This window comes from Condylostylus longicornis, unplaced genomic scaffold (genome assembly GCF_029603195.1).
Source record: "Condylostylus longicornis isolate FDR11 unplaced genomic scaffold, ASM2960319v2 ptg000048l, whole genome shotgun sequence".
Taxonomy (NCBI): domain Eukaryota; kingdom Metazoa; phylum Arthropoda; class Insecta; order Diptera; family Dolichopodidae; genus Condylostylus; species Condylostylus longicornis.
In genome coordinates this window covers 8,928,464-8,953,027 of record NW_026578017.1, presented here as the reverse complement: position 1 = coordinate 8,953,027, position 24,564 = coordinate 8,928,464, and the positions used below count along the sequence as shown (strand labels likewise).

The following is a 24,564-nucleotide window of genomic DNA, read 5'->3' as shown; positions in this document are numbered from 1 at the left end:
AAAGTCTACTTTATATGCTACAATCTTATTTTCTCAAAGTTTTTATTCAAAATTAAATTGATTATTTATATGTAGGAAGAATTTAAAAATTTAAATAACAGCACTTTCCGAAAAATCTAAAATTAAAAACAAATATATAAGTACTTCAATATTTTAAATTGTTTTGGAATGGTATTTAAAAAAACTCTAAAATTTCTTAAATAAGATTTGAGTTCTTAAAAATTTTTCCTTTTTGAGAAACAAAAATATTTTCATGTTTTAGGAAACATTTTTTACTGTTAAAAAAATAAAAACCGGAACTTGAAAATCGCACCAATTTTGTAAAGAGTACAATAACCGCTCTTAAACTTAAAAACTTTTTAATTTTGATATTCTCTAATAAATCGTATTTCTATTGATGGTTTTATTTTAAAAAAATGTTAATTTATTTAAAATAGTTAAACAAAATAACAAGTACTTACTGATATGGAAAATTATTTCAACAACTTTTTTATTGCTCTACTTCTCTTAAAATGTCCATTCAAATCTACGATTAAACAAGAATAACTTAAAATGGCCAATCAATTTTTATAGCAGAACAAATAAACAAATAGCGCAGAAAATATTTGAAAATTTTTATGTTTAATACTCGTACTCGTAGTCAGTGAACAAAAAATTGTTTTCTGTTTATTACTGAAAGCTTATTTTTGATTTTAATTAGTTATACTGATCTAATACAGCAATAGTAAAAGGAACTACTATTTAAAATAGATTAAATTTTAAAATGCAATTAAATTTTTAAATATTTTTACCAATATTTTATATACTTGTGCATATTTGTATTTTATATGTTTGTTTATGTGTATTTATTAATATAATTTAAATTAAACTTGAAATTTATATCCACAGAGACGACTGGACGATGCTGAAATAATTGCTATTCGATATTATTAGAAAAAGTGCAGAATAAGAAAACCCATTATGACGAAATATTTCTTAATTTGTTATTTATTTATATTCACTTTCAATGGTTAGTAAAAGAAAAAGCAAAAATACATATTAAGAATAAATCTTAAAAAAAAAATTCAATTTATTGTAGCAACATGGGGACAACAGTATGTAACACAAACAGTATATGGATTTTTAGATTTTACAACAACAATCGGTAACACAGTGATGGTGTTTTCACCACAAAGTTCTGCGCCTGAAAGTAAGTTAATTCAAAATTTTATTCAATATTAGATATGAAAATTAAAAAAAAACAATATATTTAACTTTTTATTCCAAAAAGCTACACCGGCTCCTCCATCAAAGCCCGAAAAAAGTGTTGTAATTAAAACAGAATCTTCAATACCTAATCAAAATCATGTTCCTGAAATAAAACCATCAAAAACAATAACAGTGGTAACACAAGAAAATAAACCAAAACATGTGGTCTCAACCGTTGTACAATCTTTTGAAGTTGCACCTAAAAAAGAACCAAAACCTAAAATATCTGAAAAGAAAAAGTTATCATCAAAAGTGGAAGTTGTTGTTGTAAAAGAAACAAACAAACCAGTACTACCTCAAACTCCAAAAATTGAAATCCATACGCAAATTGAAAGTAATGTTTTAATTGAAGCTGATAGTAGCCCTGCAATTGCTGTTGCTAATGATCTTGTCGAACCAGAATATGATTTTCTATCTAGAGAACCATCAGAATTTGCTGAAGAGACCTACAAAGTTACAAATTTAAAACCATCTCATCGAGCTAAAGATAGCCATGATAAAAAACGTCAACAGAGTCAGTCGAAAGATGTTATTCACCCTACTGGATTAGTTACTAAATTAGGTGGAACAATAGTAAAGGATGGTGCTACAACTGTTCATGAAACTAGTGTTATTGGAACATATATATCTGGAAAATATGCTCAAGTTTTGCAAAGTTCCTCAAAAGTTTTTAAAAAACCCCCACCTAAGCTTTCAACTACTCCTACTCTAAGAATATTGAAGACAGCTGCACCAGCACCTCCGCCTCCAGTAAAATATCGGGCGGAACCAGCGCAACAAGAACATGATGATGAAAATGTCAGTTCGCGTACAAGTCAAAGGCGAACAAGTACATCAGGAAATTTCAAATCTAGGCCCAGAAAACCTGCACGAGATGATCATGAAAATGTAACTACAGTTAATGCTGGCACGGTTCCTCCTCCTTCATCCAAACCTGGTAGGAATCGGCATAAGTCCAAACAGTAAGCATTTTGATTTTTTATTATCCACTTTAGGTTTATTTTCTATGTTTATAGAAAAAAAATCTTAATTAACTTTATTTTAATTACATGTAAATAGCCGCAGAAATAAATCCACGCGAACTTCTCATAAGTCAGCCACAATAGTGGCAGCTTCAGCTGCCTCCGTTGTTCCGGCTGAAAATTCTTATTCAAGACGTGCATTCAAACCAAGAATACAAGCATCCGCTGTTGAACCTTCTCAGCAAGAATCGACAAGCTTATATAAATTCAAATTAAACCGATCTCCTGGCAGGTGGCAATATAAAACATCACCAAAACCGAGAGTTGCAATTAGAAAATCAAACTTGGATGATCCAGTAGAAAACAATGGCAACACAGAGGTTCTTTCAAATGATATACCAATAGGCAATGCCAATACAAGAAATGATGACACTGATTTAGATTCATCAGGATCAATAAATAGTGGTGTTTTAAATGACTTAGATAAAAATGAAAAAAGTGATGGTAAAAGGGAAAAAAAATTACTAATAGAAACTTTGAATGTTGAAATTTCAACGCCAGTGAATTTTAAAGATACCTATTACGAAATAGCCACAATTAAAACTCCATTCACTTTCCAGGTATCTAATTAAAAATATATATGTTATGGTATTTTCTAAATATTACTTTTTAATTTTATTAACTTTTTATTTTAGGTTGGTACTGTGAAAAATACCAGATATATAACAGTAACGTCAACAATGGAAAAAACACTAGATCCTGAACCAACAGCAACAGCAACTCTTACAGAACCTTTAATGGAAAATATTTTAACATCATCGAATCGATATTTAGACCAAAGTTTATTAGAATCAAGCATAATTACACTATCTCCATTGCATTTATCAAATGACGAAGAAACTCCAGCTTTAGAAACCACTATTGAAACATTCAGTACAACACAGGAAATATTAAGAACGCAGATATTGCCCGTAGTTACAAATGAAACAAGAACGTCAACAGTTACTTTGGTTCAAACATATCACATTACAAGATTAACAACAGCAACCAAAACATTAGCACCATTGGAAGTTTATCATAAATACAAGGACTTTAATGGTAAACTTGAAGAAGCTGGTTCGGAAATAAACTTGGAATTAGATTTTGGTGATGATAATGATAATGATGAAGATGCTGGTGCAGTTAAACGTTTACCTCCTGAATTAGATATTGGTATGATTGGTGCTGATTTTGATTTGATTGATGTACGTCAAGGTGAACAACATGAAAGAAGATCAAAACCAGCCCGCCAAACACATAAAAATCAAAATAAAGATCCAATACAAAATAATTTATCACCTGAACAATTACAACAATTAGCTTTATTAAAACTTTTAAATCCAGCTGCTCAAATACCTCAAGTTGTAACGACATCTAAACCAGTTTTAAGATTACAAACACTATATGAATCACATGTGATTCCAATTATCAATGGGCAATCAACTGCATATAGTACAATTTCAAAAGCCATTGGTACTGTTACAAAAACTGAATTAGAATATGGCACATCCACAATTAATCCATTACCGATACCGCCGGTACCACTCAATCCAATAAACCCTATTAATCCGTTATTCCCACAACAACAACCACAATTCCATATAACTAGTGCACCAATGGTAACGCAAACTGTCGTAACACAAACTGAAAGTAAAGTATTAAAACTTACATTTGGCGCCAAAACAGCTTACACAACATTATTCTCTACAAATGTTGTACCAACAGTATTAACAACTTTCGTTACAACAACGATTCCTGTGCAGCCTACTGCAGCTGCATTCCCTGGATATTTTCCAGCTCCATTTGCTCCTTACCCCTATGTGGGCTAAAAAAACTATGAATAAAACAACAAACGCACGGTGTTGAAATGGTAGTTGAAATTAATTTGAAAATAACTTTAATTACAATTTTCTTTATTTTTATTTAATTTAATAGGCATTATGGCAGCGAAATCTTATATTAATATAAGATTGACTTAATGTTTACTTAATTTAATTATATGAAATCTTGCCTTGGTCATCATTAAATCCATTGTATTCTAAATGCAATCGAGAAAATTTAAGTTTTACTGAAAAATTTTACACATACTTATGTATCAAATAAATTATAGCCTTACAGTGAATCCGTAACTTGAAGATGGAAAAAAAAATAAAATGAGCAAAAAAACGATAACAAATTGTTAACCCAGAATCAATTGTTAACCCAGAATCGTTTTTCAACCATGATTTTTGTGCTATAAAAAATAAATAAAATAATTATTTAGAAAATTAAAAAAGTGACAATGGATTTACTTATCTTTTACAAAATTATACTTACACACTAGTAATTTGAAGGATCACAAATATTTAATTTCTTTTTTATTTTTTATTCAAATGTAAATAATTATTGTTAATTCGAAGAAAACATAATATTCATTTATGTATATTATAATATATTATATATATGTATATATAATTAATTATTAAAGCAAAATCCATTTAATCTGTAAAGCATTGAATTCACAAACCATAAATTTATAATTTTTTAAAATATTAGAATCTGGTAGGAAAATTCAGTTTAAACTTTCTAAAATCTTTTAAAACAAAAATTACTTTAAGTTAATTGCAAAATTCTTCTGATAAATTTCTAATAAATTTAATTTTATGTAAACTCATTGATGATTAGACAAAACTATCCATTATTTAGCAGGTTCATATAATGTGCTTTTAGTTAAAATGATGTAAATTCAAAAACATTTTGTCTAATGGCAACACTCTAAAATAAGTACTACCATTATACAAATTTCAATAAATATTCCACTTTCGATAACCCAGTGTTAAAAAAAAATTATTTAAAGAAAAAATTAAATTTTCGGAAATTTTCCGTACTTGTATAGTTTTCTACTATTTGATAGCTCAATTTTCATATTACTCATCCATAAAATTTATAATAAATTACTTTTTATTTTTCGATAATTTTAATTCAAAATCCATTTTATTTTATAATATTGATAAATTAAGCATAATTTATAAAATTAAATATTTTAATTTCTTACATATTGTCTATACGAATATTCTCTCTTGTATCATAATGTTTTCTTATTATACATGATTCTTCATCACTTTTCGTTTAATTTTAAGTAACATAATTAATAAAAAGTAAATGTATAATATTTTAAGATTTTTTTTTACACCAATTTGTATATTTGTATAAATGTATATGTATGGAATATGTATGTAAAAAAATTTAAGAAAAAAACAGATAAAATATATGTGATATATATGTATGTGCAAATATATTATATGTAAATATATGTGTACACTGTATATATATTATAAAAATACTCCAAAATTCGTTGTTTTATTAATTACTCACGTTTATTTTACAACCATATTGTTAGCATATTTCTAACAAAGTTGGAAGAATATGTGAACGTCCGACGAGCTTTCGAAATGAGGTGGAAGAACTGTCAGGTTTGAAATTTTCCACACCATTTAAGACATAGAGTTAAAATTTTTGTAAGCAAATACACATGTAGGTCTACTTTTCAGAATAAAAAAGTTTTCCTAGCTCTCGCGTTAATACTTGTGGCTTATTAATAATTTAGAAAATTTGTTGTGTTAAAATCAACTTGCTCTAAAAGAAAAACGACTTGTTGGTTATGGTTCTATCGCGAAGAAAGCAATCTAAAAGATCGCGGTTGATATTAATTTTTATATATTTTAAACCTATTTTTTGATATTGGCCTCTGTCATTATTATCACGAAAAGTGAATGAAAGGCAAAAACTACTTTTCCCCAAAAAAAAATTAGTGGATGATACACAGCTGTATCACCATTGTTTATACAGTTTATGCTATACAGAAGACAATTTTTGTTATTACACAATAGAACTACTATTTTTGAGTAACGCTGTTTTAAATTTAAAAACTTAATACTCACTATAAACCCCTTATAATGTTTCACAATATGCTAAACCTTAATACACTACAACTCAAAATTTTGCAAATATTTTAAAGGATTCATATAACACTCTTAGTAATGAAACTTTTAGAATTTTTTTTCTTATTTCCATGATTAAACTAATAGACCTTTTCATAAAAGTAGTATATTACGATATATAATGAAAAATGTGCTTAATTTTTTTCATAAACAAAGGTTATGCGAATTTAATTTGTTTCTAGTTATTATTAAATTTTCGCAATATTGCAGAATAAGTATGACTAGCACAGTTGAATCATATGAACCGTTTTAATTTTGTTGAATAGTCATAAGTATTTGAACGCTCATGACTTTATTTTTTTGCAATTTTGGGTTTATAAAAATTTCTTAGATTATTAATTTTCTTTCACAAAATAAAACAAAACTTTTACGTAATAAAAAAATACCAATTATATAATTTTATTTTTAAGAATATCAAATAATTTTTAATTTTTCGAAATAAAATATGTATGCATTTATAATTTTTGTTTCTTAATCTTAATTTTTTATAGAAAAGTAAATTTTATACCTTAAAAAGGTATTTTTCAAATTTTATTTAAAATTTATTTTTTTTTTGTTTTCAATTTATTTTTGCTTTTTTAATTTTAAAATTATATTTTTGTTTTATTGAATTAACGCGCCACAAAGCGCTGTCACAATTTTTTTAATACAAATAATTTAATGACAGCTGTCAATTTTGTTTATATATATTTTTTTCCTTTTTTTTTAATAAATTTCATTTTTTTTATATATATTATTAGCTCATAGCTTTATTCGTTAGACGCGTATTTCATTTTTAATTTTTTTTTGTATTTTTTTTTAATTTTTTTTTAATTATTTAATATTATTAAAATAATTTTATTTATAAGTATAAACCATTAAATACGATTAAAATACTATATTAGTATATAAGTATAATTAGAATCTCTAAGCTCTCACAAATTATCAAAGAAAAAATAAAAACAATAAAACTGAGTTAAAATAAAATGTAGCGCTCATTTGAAATAGTAAAAATTGAACAAAGATTAAAAAAAATAAAACCATATGTTAATCGCAAATAGATTCAATTTCATTTCAAAAATTAACTGAACCGTTTTATTTAATAATTATTTTTGGAATTATTGTATTAAATGTTAATTAATTTTGCATTTAAACCATAAAAACATGAAAATTAAAGTAAAAAATTATTTAATTGTATTTAATTAATTATTTAATAGAAATCCGGATGATATTTTATTGCTCAGTTTTATTTTTATTTAATATATAAAAAAAAATTATTATATAAGTTTGATTTTATCATCCTTATTCTTAATATATATAGCTTTCATATATATATATAAAAAAAAATAATAATTTTGCTATTAGGAAAATTTTTTTTTTTTATAACTTCACACATTATAATATTTGTATATAAATTTTATTTTAAAAATGTTGTACGCAAATTTGTACTTTCTTAGTTATAATTTATAAATTATTGCTATAAAAATTGATTTATTTGATAATATATCAAACTTTATGTATTTTGTTATAAAAAAAATAATTGTTAAAATAATACTTTGAATCTTTTAAAATATTGTAAAAAAATTTTTAAATAAAATTTATTTTGGTGTAGTTTCTGACAAATACTTTGTCAATTAAATTGACATTTAATCTAAAATTCATACATCGTTTTATGGCAAACTTTATTACAACCAGCAAAACCGAAATTCATTATAACCAATATTCTGTTAGTCGCATTACCTGACGTCAACGGTTTGTTCAAAAATGTTCTAATTTTCTAAATAAAAACAATTCTAAAATTTTAAATTTTTTACTTTAGCCAAAATAATATCCCATCACTTGAAATGATCCGACTAACAAAATATGGTAAATACATCTTTTCACAATTCTATTTTTTTTAGTTAAATATTTTGTGAAAAATACTTTTCATATTAAAATCAAATTAATAAAGTGTTTTGCTATAATTTTAACGTTATAATATTTGACACTATTATATATTTGAAAATAGTTTTGGAAGTCGCCTTTTGAGAAATAACAATAAGTATTACAAGTATGCTTATCTACAATTTTCTAAAAATATTTTTATTATAGTTGTTAAATGAATGCTTTAAAAGCGTATGACACGAAAATAATAGTAATTAAAAGATTTTTAAAAGTAACTATTCTTTTGTTGCCAAACAAATCAAACAAACCATTTTAGAAATAAAATTAACAAACTCGTATAGTTTCAATTTAAAAAATATTATTTTTAAAAATTAAATTAGTTAATTCTTATAAAATATTGATTTAATATTGTGCATCTTTTTATGTTTATTTTAAGTCAATGGTTCGGTATTTTATGGATACTTGCTATTAATGAAAAATAAGTAAACTTTGCAAAATATTTCCATTACAATTTTGTAGATGTTTTGCATGTAAACAAAAATTTTAATCATTTCAAATACATATAATTTAAAAGTGACCATTATTTTAAAATAAAATTAAATTAAATTTTCACCATTATTTATGAGTTATAAGTTACGCATAGCAAAAACTTATAATTACTATTAGATCTATTTATTTAAAAAAAAATTATTTTAAAAGATTCAAAGCATTTAGTTACTATAAAATATTTGAACACATTATTAGTAGTGTATTTGAAGGTACCTTTTGAAGTAACTATATATTTTATTTTTTTTTTTATTTGTATGTATAAGCTTTTCAGTCTTACGCTCACAGCATAAATAAATCATGCAAATTTTTATATTTTATATCTAATAATTCTATGTTGCCTCATATTCTTAACCTAATGGAAAAAAATATTTTTGTAGGGAAAAAAAATGAACACATTTTAATTGCATGTTTTTTTTATAAAACATGAACGAAACGCTTTTGAGGATTAGAACCCTCCTTTGCGTCAGGGGATAATTCAATCAGAAATGTTATCCGTCCGTCAGGCATTAAAGCAACATTACATGTTCTATCCTTTTCATCTAATGTTGAAGGCATTCGGGGGTTTTGAGATGGACGAACTTCAACCTACGAGTAAAATATAAAAGTTAAAGAAGCATATTTAACAAACGAATAAATTATAAATAAATAATTTTTTACTTACATCCCACTGAAATTCCAAATTTTGATTGAACACAATAATTCTTTGATTTTTAGAATCAGCAACAATAATATTTCCGGTATCATCGCAACATAATCCAGAAGGGCGATTAAATTCTTGATGACCAGATCCTTCTTGGCCCTTAACAGCTAAAATCTAAGACATTAAAAATTTTTATTTTTTTTTATTCTACATATACGACTTTACTAAAATTTAACCTCATTTATATCAGGATCAATCAAGTATAAACAGTGATTATCAAAATCTGAGACTATTATATTTCCTTGAGGCGTATAGCATACACCACGTGGTGATACTATTCCCCGATTTTGTTTAAAATTTTCAAAAACAATTTGCCTTATGAATCGACCTTCGGAATCAAATTGTTGAATTTTATGATTTCTTGAATCAGTGACAACAATTTGTCTACGAGAGTTTACAGCTACATCCCAAGGGTATTGAAATTGGCCGTACTCTTTGCCGCAACTGCCAAATTTTAATAAAAACATTCCAGTTGACGAAAATATTTGTACTCTGTGATTATCTTTATCAACAACAATTATCCGATTGTCAACATCAACACATATCCCAGCTGGCAAATCAAATTCACCATTACCTACGCCTTTCCGACCAAACTTAAACATTAGAGTTCCATCAGAACGGAAAACTTGTACTCGGTTATTTCTTCTGTCAGATATATAAATATTTCCATACTTGTCAATACACAAACCCCATGGACGACTTACTTGGCCATCTTCGTGTCCTTCCAACCCAAATGATAAACTTGGAAGATCATTTTCGCCAAATACCTTTACATGTACTGGAGCCAGAGCACCTGGAATACACTGAGTAATACGTGTTGAACTTAATGTAAAACCATATTGTGATAACTTCGAAGTATGCAAATACCAATCGGATGTTGTGTCAAAATTGGCGCTAGCACCAGCTAAATTTGGAGCTGCTGCAATAGAATCTTGTAATGTGTGCCGCTTAATTAGTACGTCAAGATTTCCAGGAGTTGGTGATTCATAAGGATTAATGCTTGAAGCATTCTCTCCGGCTAACACAACTCTTCCGCACATTTTCATGCTTGTCAATAAATTAAAATCAGGAGGATTAAATACAATCGTTTCTTGTTTTGGCTGCAAATCTTTATATATTGACGCAAACTGTTCCAACTGTCTTTCACCATTTATTATTTTCAATACAATATCAATACTATCCATGTAACTAACTTCGTGCATTAACCTCTGCAATGTGTCAGCTGTTTCAGCTAAACCACTTAGAGCACTTTTCAAACCAGCCATTTGATCATTTAATATATTTAATCGACGGATTTTTAATTTTTCAACCATATCTAAAAGTAATTTTTCTCGATCTTCAAGTGCCAAAGTAAGTTGACGAAATGTTTTACGTACATTATCAGAGACATCACTACTGTTTCGATCCAATAATCGTATAAATGCTAGTGTTTTATCAATACTTCTTCGAATACATTTGTTACCAATACTAATACTTTCTAAAGCATCATTGATTTTCTCATGAGATTTTTCAGCAAATGAACGTATTTGAATTATATTATGATTTTCGTGTTCATTTAATGTGCAACATTGACAAATCAATTTTTTACAAAATTCACAAACAAATTGTAAAACTTTATCATGAACATCACATTTTTTTCGAACTGACGTTGAAATTGAGAATGCAACTTCTGTAAGCGATGGTGTTGTAGATGGTTCTCTTGCTGCAATTACAGAATGATTAGTCGAAAATGGACTGCTTCTATGATTTTTTAAACAATCTGAACACATAAATTCATTACAATCCAAACATTTCAATGATGCTCCGGTATTACACCATCCACAAAATATTGAAGAGTTTCGTGGTGCTTGTATTATTTGTTTTGAAGAAGCTCCAGAACCAACGACACCATATAAATCTAACAGTTCATCGACTTCGTGAAGCATTTTATTTTTAAAAAATTAAATATCTTTGCTTACTTAATTTTGTTGGATATTGAAAAATTCATGAATCTAAAAAAAAGTTTGTTTTAATTAAATAAGTAAAAAAAAATTAAGTATAAATTTTTTTTAAATAATTTCTTTTTGTATTGAAATGAAATGAGCACATGAAAATGTCCAAAACAAAACTTTTTTATATTAAATGTCAATTAAAAAACATCTATTAAGTATTTTTAAAAAAGAATATTTTATATAGCATACTACAAATTTACAAACCATACAGGTTGGTTCATAATTTTTACCACACCATAAACTAATATCATCTTAACAATTTTTCATAAAAACATACCAAAATGGAATTCGTAAATTATATTCAGATTTCAAAATAATTAGGAACAATCTTTGGATTTTAATTTAAAAAAAATACAATATCTTCGAACGAAAATTAATTTTTAATTTCGCCTGAGTTTCGTAAAAATTTAGTATAATAAAAATATATACAAAGTTTTTCTTTAAAAATTATTATAAACAAACGCCTTACTCATTTTATAACATATACGAAAAGGATGATTTAAATTCAAGGAATATAAAATGTACAGGTAGAAAACAAATGTACGTATGTGCAGATGTACAAATGTATGTATATATTAATAAATCAAAGGAAAGCCATTTGGTTGTATTGGTATGCATATACAGTTACATACATATATGTAGTTTCGTGTCTAATGTACGACATTATGAAAAATGTTAAACTACAATTTAAATTAAAAGGGAAATATAAATTTATTTTCAATAAAGAAAATGCTTATTATCTGGTATTTCTTAAGATTACTTCACCATAGTAAACACTTAAAATAATGCTTAATATCCTTTCTCAAAACAAGGCTATCGAATTGAATCGAAGTTTTATAACAAACTTTTTATATTTTCTACATCTAGAATTTTCAAATGTACTATTTTATTTAGTTTCAAATAAATATTTACAATTTTTTTAATGTATAAATTAAAAAATTTATTAAAATAATTATGAAAAATGTAAACGACAAGAAGAAACGTACGAACTAACTACACATACATGCATACATATGCATGCATATCAAAATATGCATGTATCAAATGTACATTTGTATGGCTATGCATGCATACATAACATATAGATTTATATATGTATATGTATCAAATAGTTAAAAAACCATAGTGGTTGATATTTTTTTCTAAATCACGGAAAAAAATATCTGCTCATTAAATTATAAATTAACCAGCGATTATTATTAAAATACATTAGTTAAATATATACATATATCTAAAGATTTTTGTACTAAATATATTGTTTCACAAATATTGTTTTTAAAACATAGATAAGTTGTATACAAATAATTTTATACACACGCATAACATTAGAAATGCGTACAAATTCACAATAGAATACGGCACTGTAACAGAATTATTCATATTCATTCCAAATTTTAAATGAAATTAAAAAATCAGGCAATTTCCAGAGTATTTAAAAACTATCAATTCAAAATTATAGAATTATCAATATAACACTGTACTTACCAAAATAAATATTCAATTGAAAAATACTCAATTGCATTTTACGAAATTTTCCGAACAAATATAAAAACTTTTAATTTAAAAATGGTGGATCGTAAATTATTTTTCAAAAAAAATAAAAAAAAATTTGTGCTATGTTTTTCTTTACTATTTCTTAAATTTTAAAATATTATTTCTAAGAATATATGTATGTATGTATTTTTGTAAATGATAATCTATATTATAAAATTAAACTATATTAAAAAAATTTGTACATATATTGGTATATGTATAAATTTTGCGTTGTTTTTTTAATTAAATATAATGATGCTGCTGCACCAACTATCCCAAAAGATGAATATTAACTGCACTGATAACATTCTCTTGTAAAAGGATCCTGACCTGACAACGTATTCTAGAATATTTTTCAGTTTATAACTGTGGTTGTATTGTATATTACCATATACATTCATAAATGTACATACATAAAATTTTTGTATACACAGATTGTCCTAGTAATATTCTTAAAATTTTCTCTATTTGTGTATATAAAGGTTTACATTATGTAGGATAAAAATGATAATGAAACAAAAAAAAGAAAGCCTACACGGCTTATAATAAAACAACTTTCTTATAAATTATAAAACTACAATTCAAATGAAAAAAGGACAAATATTTTTACAAAATGTATTTACTACTTACAATATGTAAGTATGCACATTTGTAGATACCTCATATATACATTACTAGAGGTAAAAAAAATTAATTTCTACGCATAATGACTTTTAAACTATTACATTTTTAGTTGCGATTTCATTTCATTTTTTAATTTTTAACATTAATGCGATGAATACTATAGAAAAATTTAATAAAATATTAAATTAATATAATATCATTGGCTTGCAATTTCAATAGAGGACATTCAATCAATAAATACAGTGTGCTATTGATTCGGCCATTTTGTCTATATAATATAACATTTATTGAAAATAATTATAAAAATATATCTTTTAATATTTCTTTGTCATAACAAAACAGCATGGTGTTTTCAATTTAAGAAATATAGTACATAAATAGAATGCATATATATACGAGTATATACACAATTTATACACATAATTTTACAAGTTTCAAACCTAAGGACAAAATTTTAACCAACATACCAGACCATGATCTTAGTTTGGAAGCAATGTAACATATGTATATATATACATTATGTATATAAATATCACGCTTCAAAAATAAAAACGAGGACATTCTAAATATAAATATAATTCAACAAAAACCAAGCAGGTAGAATTCACATTTAAAACAATAAAAAATATTTCAGTCAAACTTAGCCGACTGTATAGCCTATGGGCCTATAAAAAATGAAGATATGATTATTAAAACCAGCTGAACAAAATTTGTTAAGGTGCTACTATTCTTTCTGCACTTTTCTATGCAATTGTTTCAATTACTGGTATTAGGCTAAATTAGCAGCCCAATTATAACAGCGGACATCCTTTAAAGAAAAGAAACAATTACTAAAAGGTTTGTGATATTTGGTTTTTCATTCTTTACTTTTATTAGAAACGGAAGAGTCGACAAACAAACCGAAATATCTAAATCAACACAAAATTTCACGTTAAGCAAGAATATATACTCGCATGTATGTATACAAGTATGATTCTTTCATCAATTTCCAGCAAAAAATTGTATGGTTGAGGCGGGTTGTGAGATATACTCGTTCACGTGCTACAGCCTGTTGAAAAACAAAGGAACACATATTCCCTCCATATAATTAAATATACTACTAGATAACGCACATTACTGCATATAGATAGAGTTATCATTGGTAGATTGTTTAAACCTTTCTGGAATATCACTAAGATTATAAAAAGTAAGAAAAAACCCATACCTGCACTCAAAAATGGAAATGACATAATCCTCACAACATTTGACAAATGTGAAACCTTAGCTAGCCATTTTGAACAAAAATTTATGGTTTCAGAAAGTTCTGATAATGTTACGGAAGAAATGGTTAAAAACTCGTTGGATGAATTAGATTCCAATAACGTGGAAACAATAGAATTAATTGATGAGGAAACGGTTCAAAATATTATACAGTCGCTTAAAAAGAAAAAATCTCCAGGAAAAGATCAAATAAACAATCTAAGTATTAAAAACCCTCCAAGAAATGTTATTAGTTATTTGTGTGTTATTTTTAATGCATGCCAAAGACTATCATATTTCCCTTCCATTTGGAAAGAAGCCAAGGTAATTCCAATTCCCAAACCCAACAAAGATTGTGATATTCCTGATAGTTATAGGCCTATTAGTCTCCTCAGTAATATTTCTAAAATATTCGAAAAAATTTTGAAAATAAAACTGCAAAACCACATGGACAGCATAAATCTTATTCCTAACGAACAATTTGGTTTTCGTTCAGGTCACAATACCCAACATCCGCTTTTTAGGATTAAAAGATACATAAAAAGTAATTTGTCAAGAAAAAACTCAATAGGTATGATGGCTTTGGATGTGAACGCTGCATTTGACAAAGTATGGCATGCAGGTCTTATTCACAAAATGGTTAGAGCTAATTTCCCCTTATATCTAACTAAAATTGTTCAAAGTTTTATTAAAAAACGTACTTTTCATGTTTTTATAAACTCCACTCACTCAAATTTACATCACATTTCGGCAGGTGTACCCCAGGGCTCCGTCTTGGGACCCCTCTTATACAATGTTTACACCGCAGACATCCCAAGGTTAGGTAACTGTTTGCTTTCCATATTTGCAGACGATACAGCAATTTATTCAGCGCATAAAAACTGTACAAATATTGTAATTAATCTTCAAGTGGCAATAGATAAACTTATGGAATATTTTACTAAATGGAAAATTACTGTAAATGTCAACAAAACAGTTGCTATATTCTTTACAAAAAGGAGAAAAGAATGTTTTTTACCCGCGGATGAAATTCAAATAAACGGAATAAAAATTCCTTGGTCCGACTGTATTAAATACTTAGGTATAACTTTTGATAAAAAACTAACTTTTAAATCCCATATTTCACTAGTAATAGATAAAATAAATAAAATAACTAGTATACTATATCCATTCATAAATAGATATTCTCAACTTAATATAGAAAATAAGCTACTTATCTTTAAATCAATTTTCATTCCGATTATGTTATATGGTGCGGCGATATGGCAAGACTGTGCAAAAACACACAAAAACAAATTGCAAATTTCTCAAAATAAATTGCTAAAAATGATTTTTAATTTACCGTTCTATTTCTCAACTCAAAAACTTCACATGAAAGCAGGTATCGATTACATTAATAATAAGATTACAAGCATATATAATAAATTTTGTGAAAAGAACATGCATTCTACAAACCCAATAATTCAAACACTCACTTAAAAATTCATTTAATATTAATATGTAGGTACATATTATGTAACTATACAAAAAAAAAAAAAAAAAAAACAAAAAAAAACAAAAAAAATTAATACACAACAATTAAAATATGTAACAAACAATATAACATGAAACAACAAAATTGATAATAACTCTCTTCCACTCGGTTCTATTTTTATGAGCCAAATGGTAATACATTTAATACAAATAATTAATCATACAATTAGTTTTGATCATGACATGAAGGCATTGACAAGATTCAATGCATTAACTTTTTTCACTTTACAGTATTAACTACAATGTTGAATGTTTGTTGTTTTATGTTATTATATTATAATAAATTAGAATTAATTTAAAGAATTTCCTTTTCTCTTTTCTTTATTAAATTAGTATAAGGTTAAATTAAGTTAGTAGATTAGTTAGTTCTAAGTTTTAGTTAAAAACTATTCAAATAAGGTTTTTTTTTTTTTGTCCTTTTCCCTTAAAATTTATTATATTTACAAATTTCAAATAAATTTTTTGAATTCCCATTTAGCAGTTGTAAAGATAAAATCAAAATCTATATCTCTGTAAATATTTAAATTCAAATGTATATGTAAGTTACGAATTTTGTGTCAAAATTCGTTTAAAAAAAAATAATTTTATTTCGATTTTAAAATTACTTTTATAATACGTTTTATTTCTTTAAGATTACTTTTACAATACGTTTTATTTCACAACACTAGGTTAAAATTTAATATAACTTTACAATTAAATTTCAAGACTATTCTAAGACTTTAATGCTTAGTTCAATTAATGTCTAAGACTATCTAAGACTAAATTCTTAATCTAAATGTTACCTAATTTATAGTATAAAATTTGCTTATTTAGCAAATTTAATTTTATGTTATTTTCCTAACTAAAAATTTCTCACAGTACAGCGTAGACATGTCGTCAGCACTTTTTGTGGGAACATATTTTTGCGTTAAGAAATTCTCATGCTGAAATATGATGTTTGCTGGAAACGTATTTGAACATGTTTTAATATTAATATTCAGCGTAGAAGAATTCTCACGATGAAATATGTCTGATGAAACATGTTTGAACTTGTTTTAACATGCCCGCTATTTGATCCCTCGTTAACTCTTCCCCCTCTAAAGATCTACGTCCCGTAGATCAACGTTGAGTTTGGTAAGATTAGTAGCTAAGTCCTTAGGGGTGATCTCTGCTACGAATGTCCTTTCTGTTTGTGTCTTTTTCTTCTTGAAAATTATTATCGCTATTATAATTAGAACTACCGCAATGGTGATAACTGAGTTGATTGATGTTGTGATATTGTTTGACGTGGCTAGTTGCTGCACCTTTCTTATATTGTTCTGTTGTAAATCATGAAGATACTCCAAATTGAGTTTCCTATTTGCCTGGGTTAGATTTGTTTGAAGGAACGCTGGTAGTACCTCTGGAGATCTTACTTCGTTGTTGGTGAACGTAAGTCCCTTAATGCGTATAGTATCGTTGGAATATTGTAGGAGAAAACTTCCTGAGAGCTTCCTTGCAGTAGAGGTGGTTATAACATCTCCATGGAAATTGGATAAGAAGATCATATTCTTGGTAATTTCCTCTATTATTTCTTTCCCATTGTATTGAAAATCACATCTTGCATTAAATCCCCTGATGAGTTGCGTTACGCAATGTCCGGGTTGCAACGCTGTCAGTCTGTTTTTCTTGCAAATGGTAACATCATTAAAGTTTTCACACTTGCCTATTACGCCATAGATTTCCTCGTTAACGAGCAGTTCTTCGTACTCTAGATATACCTGACTCTCGTTTCTAATAGTTGGTTTGATCAAAATGTGGTCGTATAAACGCTCGTCTGCTTTTGGTAGTGAAATTACGTAAAGGATTGTAAGACCATTAGTTATTACTTTTGGTTCAGCGTATTCGATTGCTTCAATGTCGTTAGAATATGGTAGAGTGTTAACCTCCTTCAGTATGTTAAGAATTTCATCACTACTCAGCAAGTTTGTATTGACGATTTTTTGCTTCGCGAGTTCAATTGCAAGGATGATTTCGTTAATAGCTTCCTTGATGATTACAAGCTTGTTAAATACCATCTGTTCGAATCTATGATCATTGGTATTGCCCAGTTGTTTTAGTATCTTATTGTACCGTTCCATGAGTTTGTTTGTCACTGACATTATTTCACTGTTTATTCTGTACTGTTGGTTGCTATTATAGGTCAGCTGATTCTGGTTTTGGAGTATAGTTTCCCAGTCAGTGGCGTCTGGTGTGCCTGCTAACCATTTCCAGGCTGTTCCAATCCAATTGATGGATCTCCGAGATCTTTTAGTTCCTCGAATTCTGGCTATAGATTCCATTATCTGGTCAACTTGATATTGCAGCTGTGGCTTGATGGTGCTAGAATCATTGACGTTATTCACCAATGGTATTAATTCTCGCAATATTTCATCGTAATTTTTGAGGTTTATTGTGTGGATCAGGTTAAAACTTCCATTTAGTATGCGGGCTTCTCCCAATTTAAGTGTGGCTATTGTGTCTGTAACCTCGAAAATTTTGAGTGAGGCTGCCGTCATATAACATCTGAAATAAAAAAGGTTTTAGTTAGGGGTGTTTTTGATGTGGGATTTATGAATCCGTTTTCCCGATATTGTAGTGATGGTAGCTTTGTTGTTTTTCAACACTGTTTCTTTTCTGTATATAGGTTTATGCTTAGATTTTATCTGTTTATCTTTTACATAGATCATTTGACCCTTTTTGTAGTCAGTGGGTTCATTTATTTTTTTGTTCTCCCGATTGAGCTTTATTTGCTGCGAGCGTTGGATTTGCTGCGTAAGATCGCTATGTATTTTTTCTCTGATATTGAGTAAATTCTGATAGTTGACGCGAGAAGTTCTTCCGTAGAATATATCGGCAGGTTTCTTCTTTGTTACTGAGTGGTATGTGTTGTTGTATCGATCTACTGCAATTGTAATTAGCTCCTTATGTGACAGTTGGGGATGCTCTTTTCGTAGACACCTAATGATTTCCAAAATCGTTGAGTGAGCTCTTTCAATAGTTCCATTTACTTCACTCTTCTGAGATGGAGTATTGTACATTTTTATTCCTAGTGCCTTGATGTAAGTTGACACAATAGGACTGATTATTCCGCCTTCATTATCTGTGACAATTATTTCCGGTACGGTGAAATAATGAAGTACCTTTGTGAGTTTGTCTCTGAGATGTAATGCTGATTTATCTTTAATTCCAAAGAATTTGACAAACTTGGAGAATTTGTCTATACAAGTGATATACTTTTCACCCTGTATTTCCATTATGTCTAAATGAAGTATCTGCGTAGGATACTCAGGAATGGGCGTGGGTTGAAGCTGTGGGCGGAGTGGATGTCTATCATATTTATTACAGTTGCATATTTCACACACCTTGATATACTCCCTGATGAGTCTGTTCATGGAAGGGAAGTAATATTTTTCCATTATCTGTTCCCGGTTTTCTACAGAACTCCTATGTGCTCTTTTGTGTTCTTTTTCAATTATGTTGAGCTGTCTTTCTTCGTTCGCGACATCTTCTACCATTCTTTGTGTAATTCTAATCTTAAAATTACTGAAGCATTCCTTGTAAATTTCATTAAGCATACTTAGATATTCTTCGGGTATCTTGATCCCATTAATAATGGTAGGATTGAGCCCTTGTTTCAGCGCAGTTATGAGTTCCTGGCGTGTTATGTTTGGCATTCCAATGGTGAATCTTCGATATCCTGGATGAGGTTCCTCATAGGCTGTGATATCTTTGCTGCGTTTGATGATTATTTGAGTTTTAAAGACGTTAATCGGAGCTTCGCAATGTGGAATAAGATCACTACTGTCTTCGTCACAACTATGGGCTGTCTCTGTGGAGCTAGTTGATAGTGAATTGATTTCAGTCGGCAGCCTTGATAGAGCGTCGGCCACTACATTGGTCTTACCAGGCCGGTAGACTAGCTCGTGATTATATTCTTCAATTCGAGCTTTCCATCTTTTGAGCTTCGCATTGTAATTGCGGTTGCCTAGAGCAAATGTGAGAGGCTGATGGTCTGTCAGTATTTTGATTTTTCTTGCCCCATACAGATAGTTGCGCAGGTTATCAAGTGCCCATACGATGGCTAGCATCTCCTTCTCATTAGTAGCGTAGCCTTCTTCTGTCTTGTTTAACGATCTAGAGATGTACGTAATAGGCCTATCCTTTCCTATCTCGCCTTGAGATAAGACAGCACCAATCGCTTGATTCGACGCATCTGTGGTCAGTATAAATGTGCTCTCGAAATCCGGAAAGATGAGAACTTCAGATGACATTAGTAGCTTTTTCAAATTATCAAATGCTTTTAGTTCTGCTTGGTTTAGTTTTACTATCACCCGTTTGGACTGATTGGCTTTTATTTGCGCATTGTTACCTCTTGTCAAGTTCGTTAGAGGTTTTGCAATTTTGGCAAAATCTTTGATGAATCGCCTGTAGTAAGATGTTAGTCCTAGGAATGACTTGAGTTCTTTAAGATTTGTTGGTGGTTTAATTTGTCTGATGGCTTCGACCTTTTTGGGATCCGGTTTTATTCCTTCGTGAGTAATCAGGTGTCCCAAAAATTCCACTTCTGTCTTGAAAAAATGGGTTTTTTCCAGGTTAACCCTTAGATTTGCCTTTTCCAATGTAGAGAACACTTCCTCGATATTTGTTAGATGTTGTTCTTCGGTTTCTCCAAAAATGATGACATCGTCTATATAGACGTAGCAGCGCTTTCCTATGTGTTGCTTTAGCACGTCGTCTATCATTCGCTGGAATATGGCCGGTGCATTCCTCAAGCCAAAGGGTAGTCGAGTAAACTCGTACTTCCCATTCATAGTGGAGAATGCTGTTTTGGGTATATCTTTTTCCGACATTTTGATTTGGTGGAACCCGGATGTGAGGTCAATAGTTGTAAAAAACCTAGCTTTTCCCAAACTTGAAAGCGTGTTGGTGATGTCGGGAATCGGGTACGTGTCTGGAATGGTTACAGCATTTAATCTTTTGAAGTCGATCACCATTCGGTATTTCTTAGTTCCTGAGGCATCTGGTTTCTTGGAAACTATCCAAATTGGAGAGTTGTAAGGACTCTTTGATGGTCGGATGATACCATCTTTTAGTAAATTCCCTATTTGCTCTTCGACCTCTCCTCTCATGTTGCTGGGATACGGGTATTGTTTGGTGTAAATTGGTTCTTCATTCGATGTTTTGATCTCTGCCCTTACTTCCGTGTCTATAATTTCGCTATCATTAATTGGCCCAAAAATCTTGCTATACTTGCTGATAATTTCTGAGATTCGTCCCTTTAGTTCTTCAGACAAATGGTCTGCCTTGATTTCAATGTTATTGACTTGAACTGATGTTTTTTGCTTAAGAGGTATAGTAATACCAGGTTTTATCGTAATTAGGTTGTTCTTTCTGTCTATGACGGCTTCCAAGGCTTTCAATGTATCGTCGCCCAAAATACCGTCGAACGATTTTAATCCTGGCAGGACGAAAAATTCCAAGGTACTATTATTACCGATGCATTTGAAGAATTTGGCGTTCATTTTTTCTGTAATTTGAACATCACCTCCCGCAGAACGAATTTTAAATGGTTTGTTGGTTGGTTTTGTGTCGACAGCAAGCTCGGGTCTGATGAAGTTTTTATTGGCTCCCGTATCAACTAGGAACTTTAGGATATCATTGTTCCTGGTATGGTACTCTAGGTAAGGAACGCTAGAGAGGCTCCGCTCGTAAAATTTATCTCTTGCGGATCATCTTCTTTTTCTTCATCAACTTCATATTCCTGATATTCATCTACTTCTGGTGTTTCTTGATTAGAATCGTCATTTTCTTCCTGCTCCAGGTTGAATAGCCGTTGCTTGGATTCAGGCTCGTTGTTTCTTGGCCGGTTTATATAGTTGACTCTCTTGCTATGTAGCGATGGATCAACATCCATCGGTGTAGGTGGTTTCGGATATGTTGGTCTTGGAGGTGCGTAGCGATTATTTTGTTGGTAATTTTGTTGTTGGGGTTGGTTACCACCTATTGGGTGACGTTGTGGGAAACTTTGCTGATACGGATTACGTAAACCATCTTGGTATGGTCTGAACGGCATAGGGATTCTTGGTTTGCTGCTTATGTTATTGATAGGTACCGAAACTCGATTATTGTTATTTTTTTGGTGCACTGTTATGTTCCTAAGATTTAAATTCTGCATCTCCAGGCAAAACGCATACGCCTCTGGCAGTGTTTGAGGCCTCTGAATCATTAACATTTTTGCTAATTCACCATTTAAACCTCGTATAAAGACGTCCAATGTTTTATTTCTGTATGTCTCGACAAGCACAGCAATTGTTTCAGCATTGTAGGTTTCCGTTTTTAATTTATTCACGATGAGTGAAAATTGATGATTGACGGTAGCGTAAAATGAATCTATGCTAGAGTCGCCTTGTTTAAGCATGAACAGTTGGTGCTCGAGGGTACGCACATCTCTTTTATCGGCGTAATGCATCGACAAGCATTCCTTGATTGTTAACCAGTCTTCGTCATAGATGTTATACGATATCAAGGCCAGATCAGCCTTGCCTCTGATTTTCTGCCTGATGCTTTGTAAAATAGTCCGGTATATGGGTCTTTCTTTAACGATTTCATAATCTTTTAGTATGCTTTCTACGGCGTGCACCCAAGAGATATATTGTACTGGATCACCATCGAAATATTGGAGCTCCTTCACTCTGTCTGGGAGTCTGCTTATTTCTTTGAGTTCGTCAACGGTTTTTGGCGTTGCTAGAATTTGTTGGCTTTGTGTTTGATTACCACTAGATCCAGAAAATTCTAAATGTTGAATCCGTTGCTCCAGCCTTTTCATAAAACCTTCTTGCTCTTGTGTTAAGTCACTACCCGTTGCAGAATGTTCCAGATTTACGATACGTTGTTCTAAACTTTTGATTTGTTCTATTTGCCGGTTCACTATTCCCGTTAAATTATTGATTGCTGTGGTTAGAGCTTCCATTTTATACTCTTATATTTTTTATTTTTAAGCCTTTGAATTTGTAAAAATTTTTTTATTGAACAATAGTTCGATTTTGATTATTCGTATCAACTCTCGTTCTCCAGTAATAGGGTTTCTATGTTTTACGTGTATTGGTGGTATTGCTACCTTTACTTTTTTCGTTTATTAGTTTTCGTTTTAAATTTTAGTAGTCAAATTAATTTTGATTTCTTAATTTATTTAATTCACCGTTATTTATATTAATTTAATTTTAGTTTAATTTTTGGTTAAGTTTTTTTTTTAATTTAATTTAAATTTTTTTTTTTTTTTTTTTACTTTTATTTAAGTTTTTAATTTTTAATTATTAAGTTTATTTCAATTTTTTATTGGTTTTTATATTTAATTAATTTTTATTTAAATTAGAATTGTTAATCGTTTTTCTTTTAAATTGTTTAATTTTCCTTTTTTTAAAAAAATTTTCTTACTTTAGTATTATGAGGACTATTAAAGCGCGGGTTCGCATGTCCTATTGTTCCCGTGTTACTGAAGGTTACTTCAGGAGTCTCAGATGATTGTGTTGTGCTTTGTTCGCAGGTCGCAGATTTCTACTGGAGGCACCGTATTGTTCCTTTTTGGCTGTTAGTGTTCGAGATTTACTATCGGCCTACTGCGGTACGAGTTACGCTCACTTATGACGGGTTATTTAACCTTGTCTTCACTTGTAGAACCTTATTGTTACGACCTGTCCCTGCTGCTCGGGCGCCAGTTACGAATTTTGTGTCAAAATTCGTTTAAAAAAAAATAATTTTATTTCGATTTTAAAATTACTTTTATAATACGTTTTATTTCTTTAAGATTACTTTTACAATACGTTTTATTTCACAACACTAGGTTAAAATTTAATATAACTTTACAATTAAATTTCAAGACTATTCTAAGACTTTAATGCTTAGTTCAATTAATGTCTAAGACTATCTAAGACTAAATTCTTAATCTAAATGTTACCTAATTTATAGTATAAAATTTGCTTATTTAGCAAATTTAATTTTATGTTATTTTCCTAACTAAAAATTTCTCACAGTACAGCGTAGACATGTCGTCAGCACTTTTTGTGGGAACATATTTTTGCGTTAAGAAATTCTCATGCTGAAATATGATGTTTGCTGGAAACGTATTTGAACATGTTTTAATATTAATATTCAGCGTAGAAGAATTCTCACGATGAAATATGTCTGATGAAACATGTTTGAACTTGTTTTAACATGCCCGCTATTTGATCCCTCGTTAACTTGTATATGCAAAATTATTATTATTATTGACAATAAAATTTAAATAAAATAAAATTCCACATTTT

At 29.1% G+C, this 24,564-nt stretch overlaps 2 protein-coding genes across 2 annotated transcripts in view; one reads left to right on the top strand and one right to left on the bottom strand.

The window, feature by feature from the left end:
• LOC129611001 (uncharacterized) overlaps positions 1-5,411 on the top strand; it is a 35,200-nt gene extending 29,789 nt beyond the window's left edge. The window contains exons 2-7 of the mRNA XM_055523898.1: positions 889-1,009; positions 1,079-1,189; positions 1,271-2,210; positions 2,308-2,830; positions 2,906-4,119; positions 4,185-5,411. Coding sequence (XP_055379873.1) covers positions 961-1,009; positions 1,079-1,189; positions 1,271-2,210; positions 2,308-2,830; positions 2,906-4,078 — 2,796 coding nt within the window. The 5' untranslated portion in view covers positions 889-960 and the 3' untranslated portion in view covers positions 4,079-4,119; positions 4,185-5,411. The remainder of the gene's footprint in view (positions 1-888; positions 1,010-1,078; positions 1,190-1,270; positions 2,211-2,307; positions 2,831-2,905; positions 4,120-4,184) is intronic.
• Positions 5,412-9,055: 3,644 nt separating this feature from the next.
• LOC129610836 (protein wech) lies at positions 9,056-11,266 on the bottom strand. The gene is made up of 3 exons (XM_055523590.1): positions 9,518-11,266; positions 9,303-9,455; positions 9,056-9,226 (listed from the first exon to the last, which is right to left on the bottom strand). The coding sequence occupies exons 1-3, from the start codon at positions 11,264-11,266 to the stop codon at positions 9,056-9,058; spliced, it is 2,073 nt and encodes a 690-aa protein (XP_055379565.1).
• Between the last annotated feature and the right edge of the window lie 13,298 nt (positions 11,267-24,564).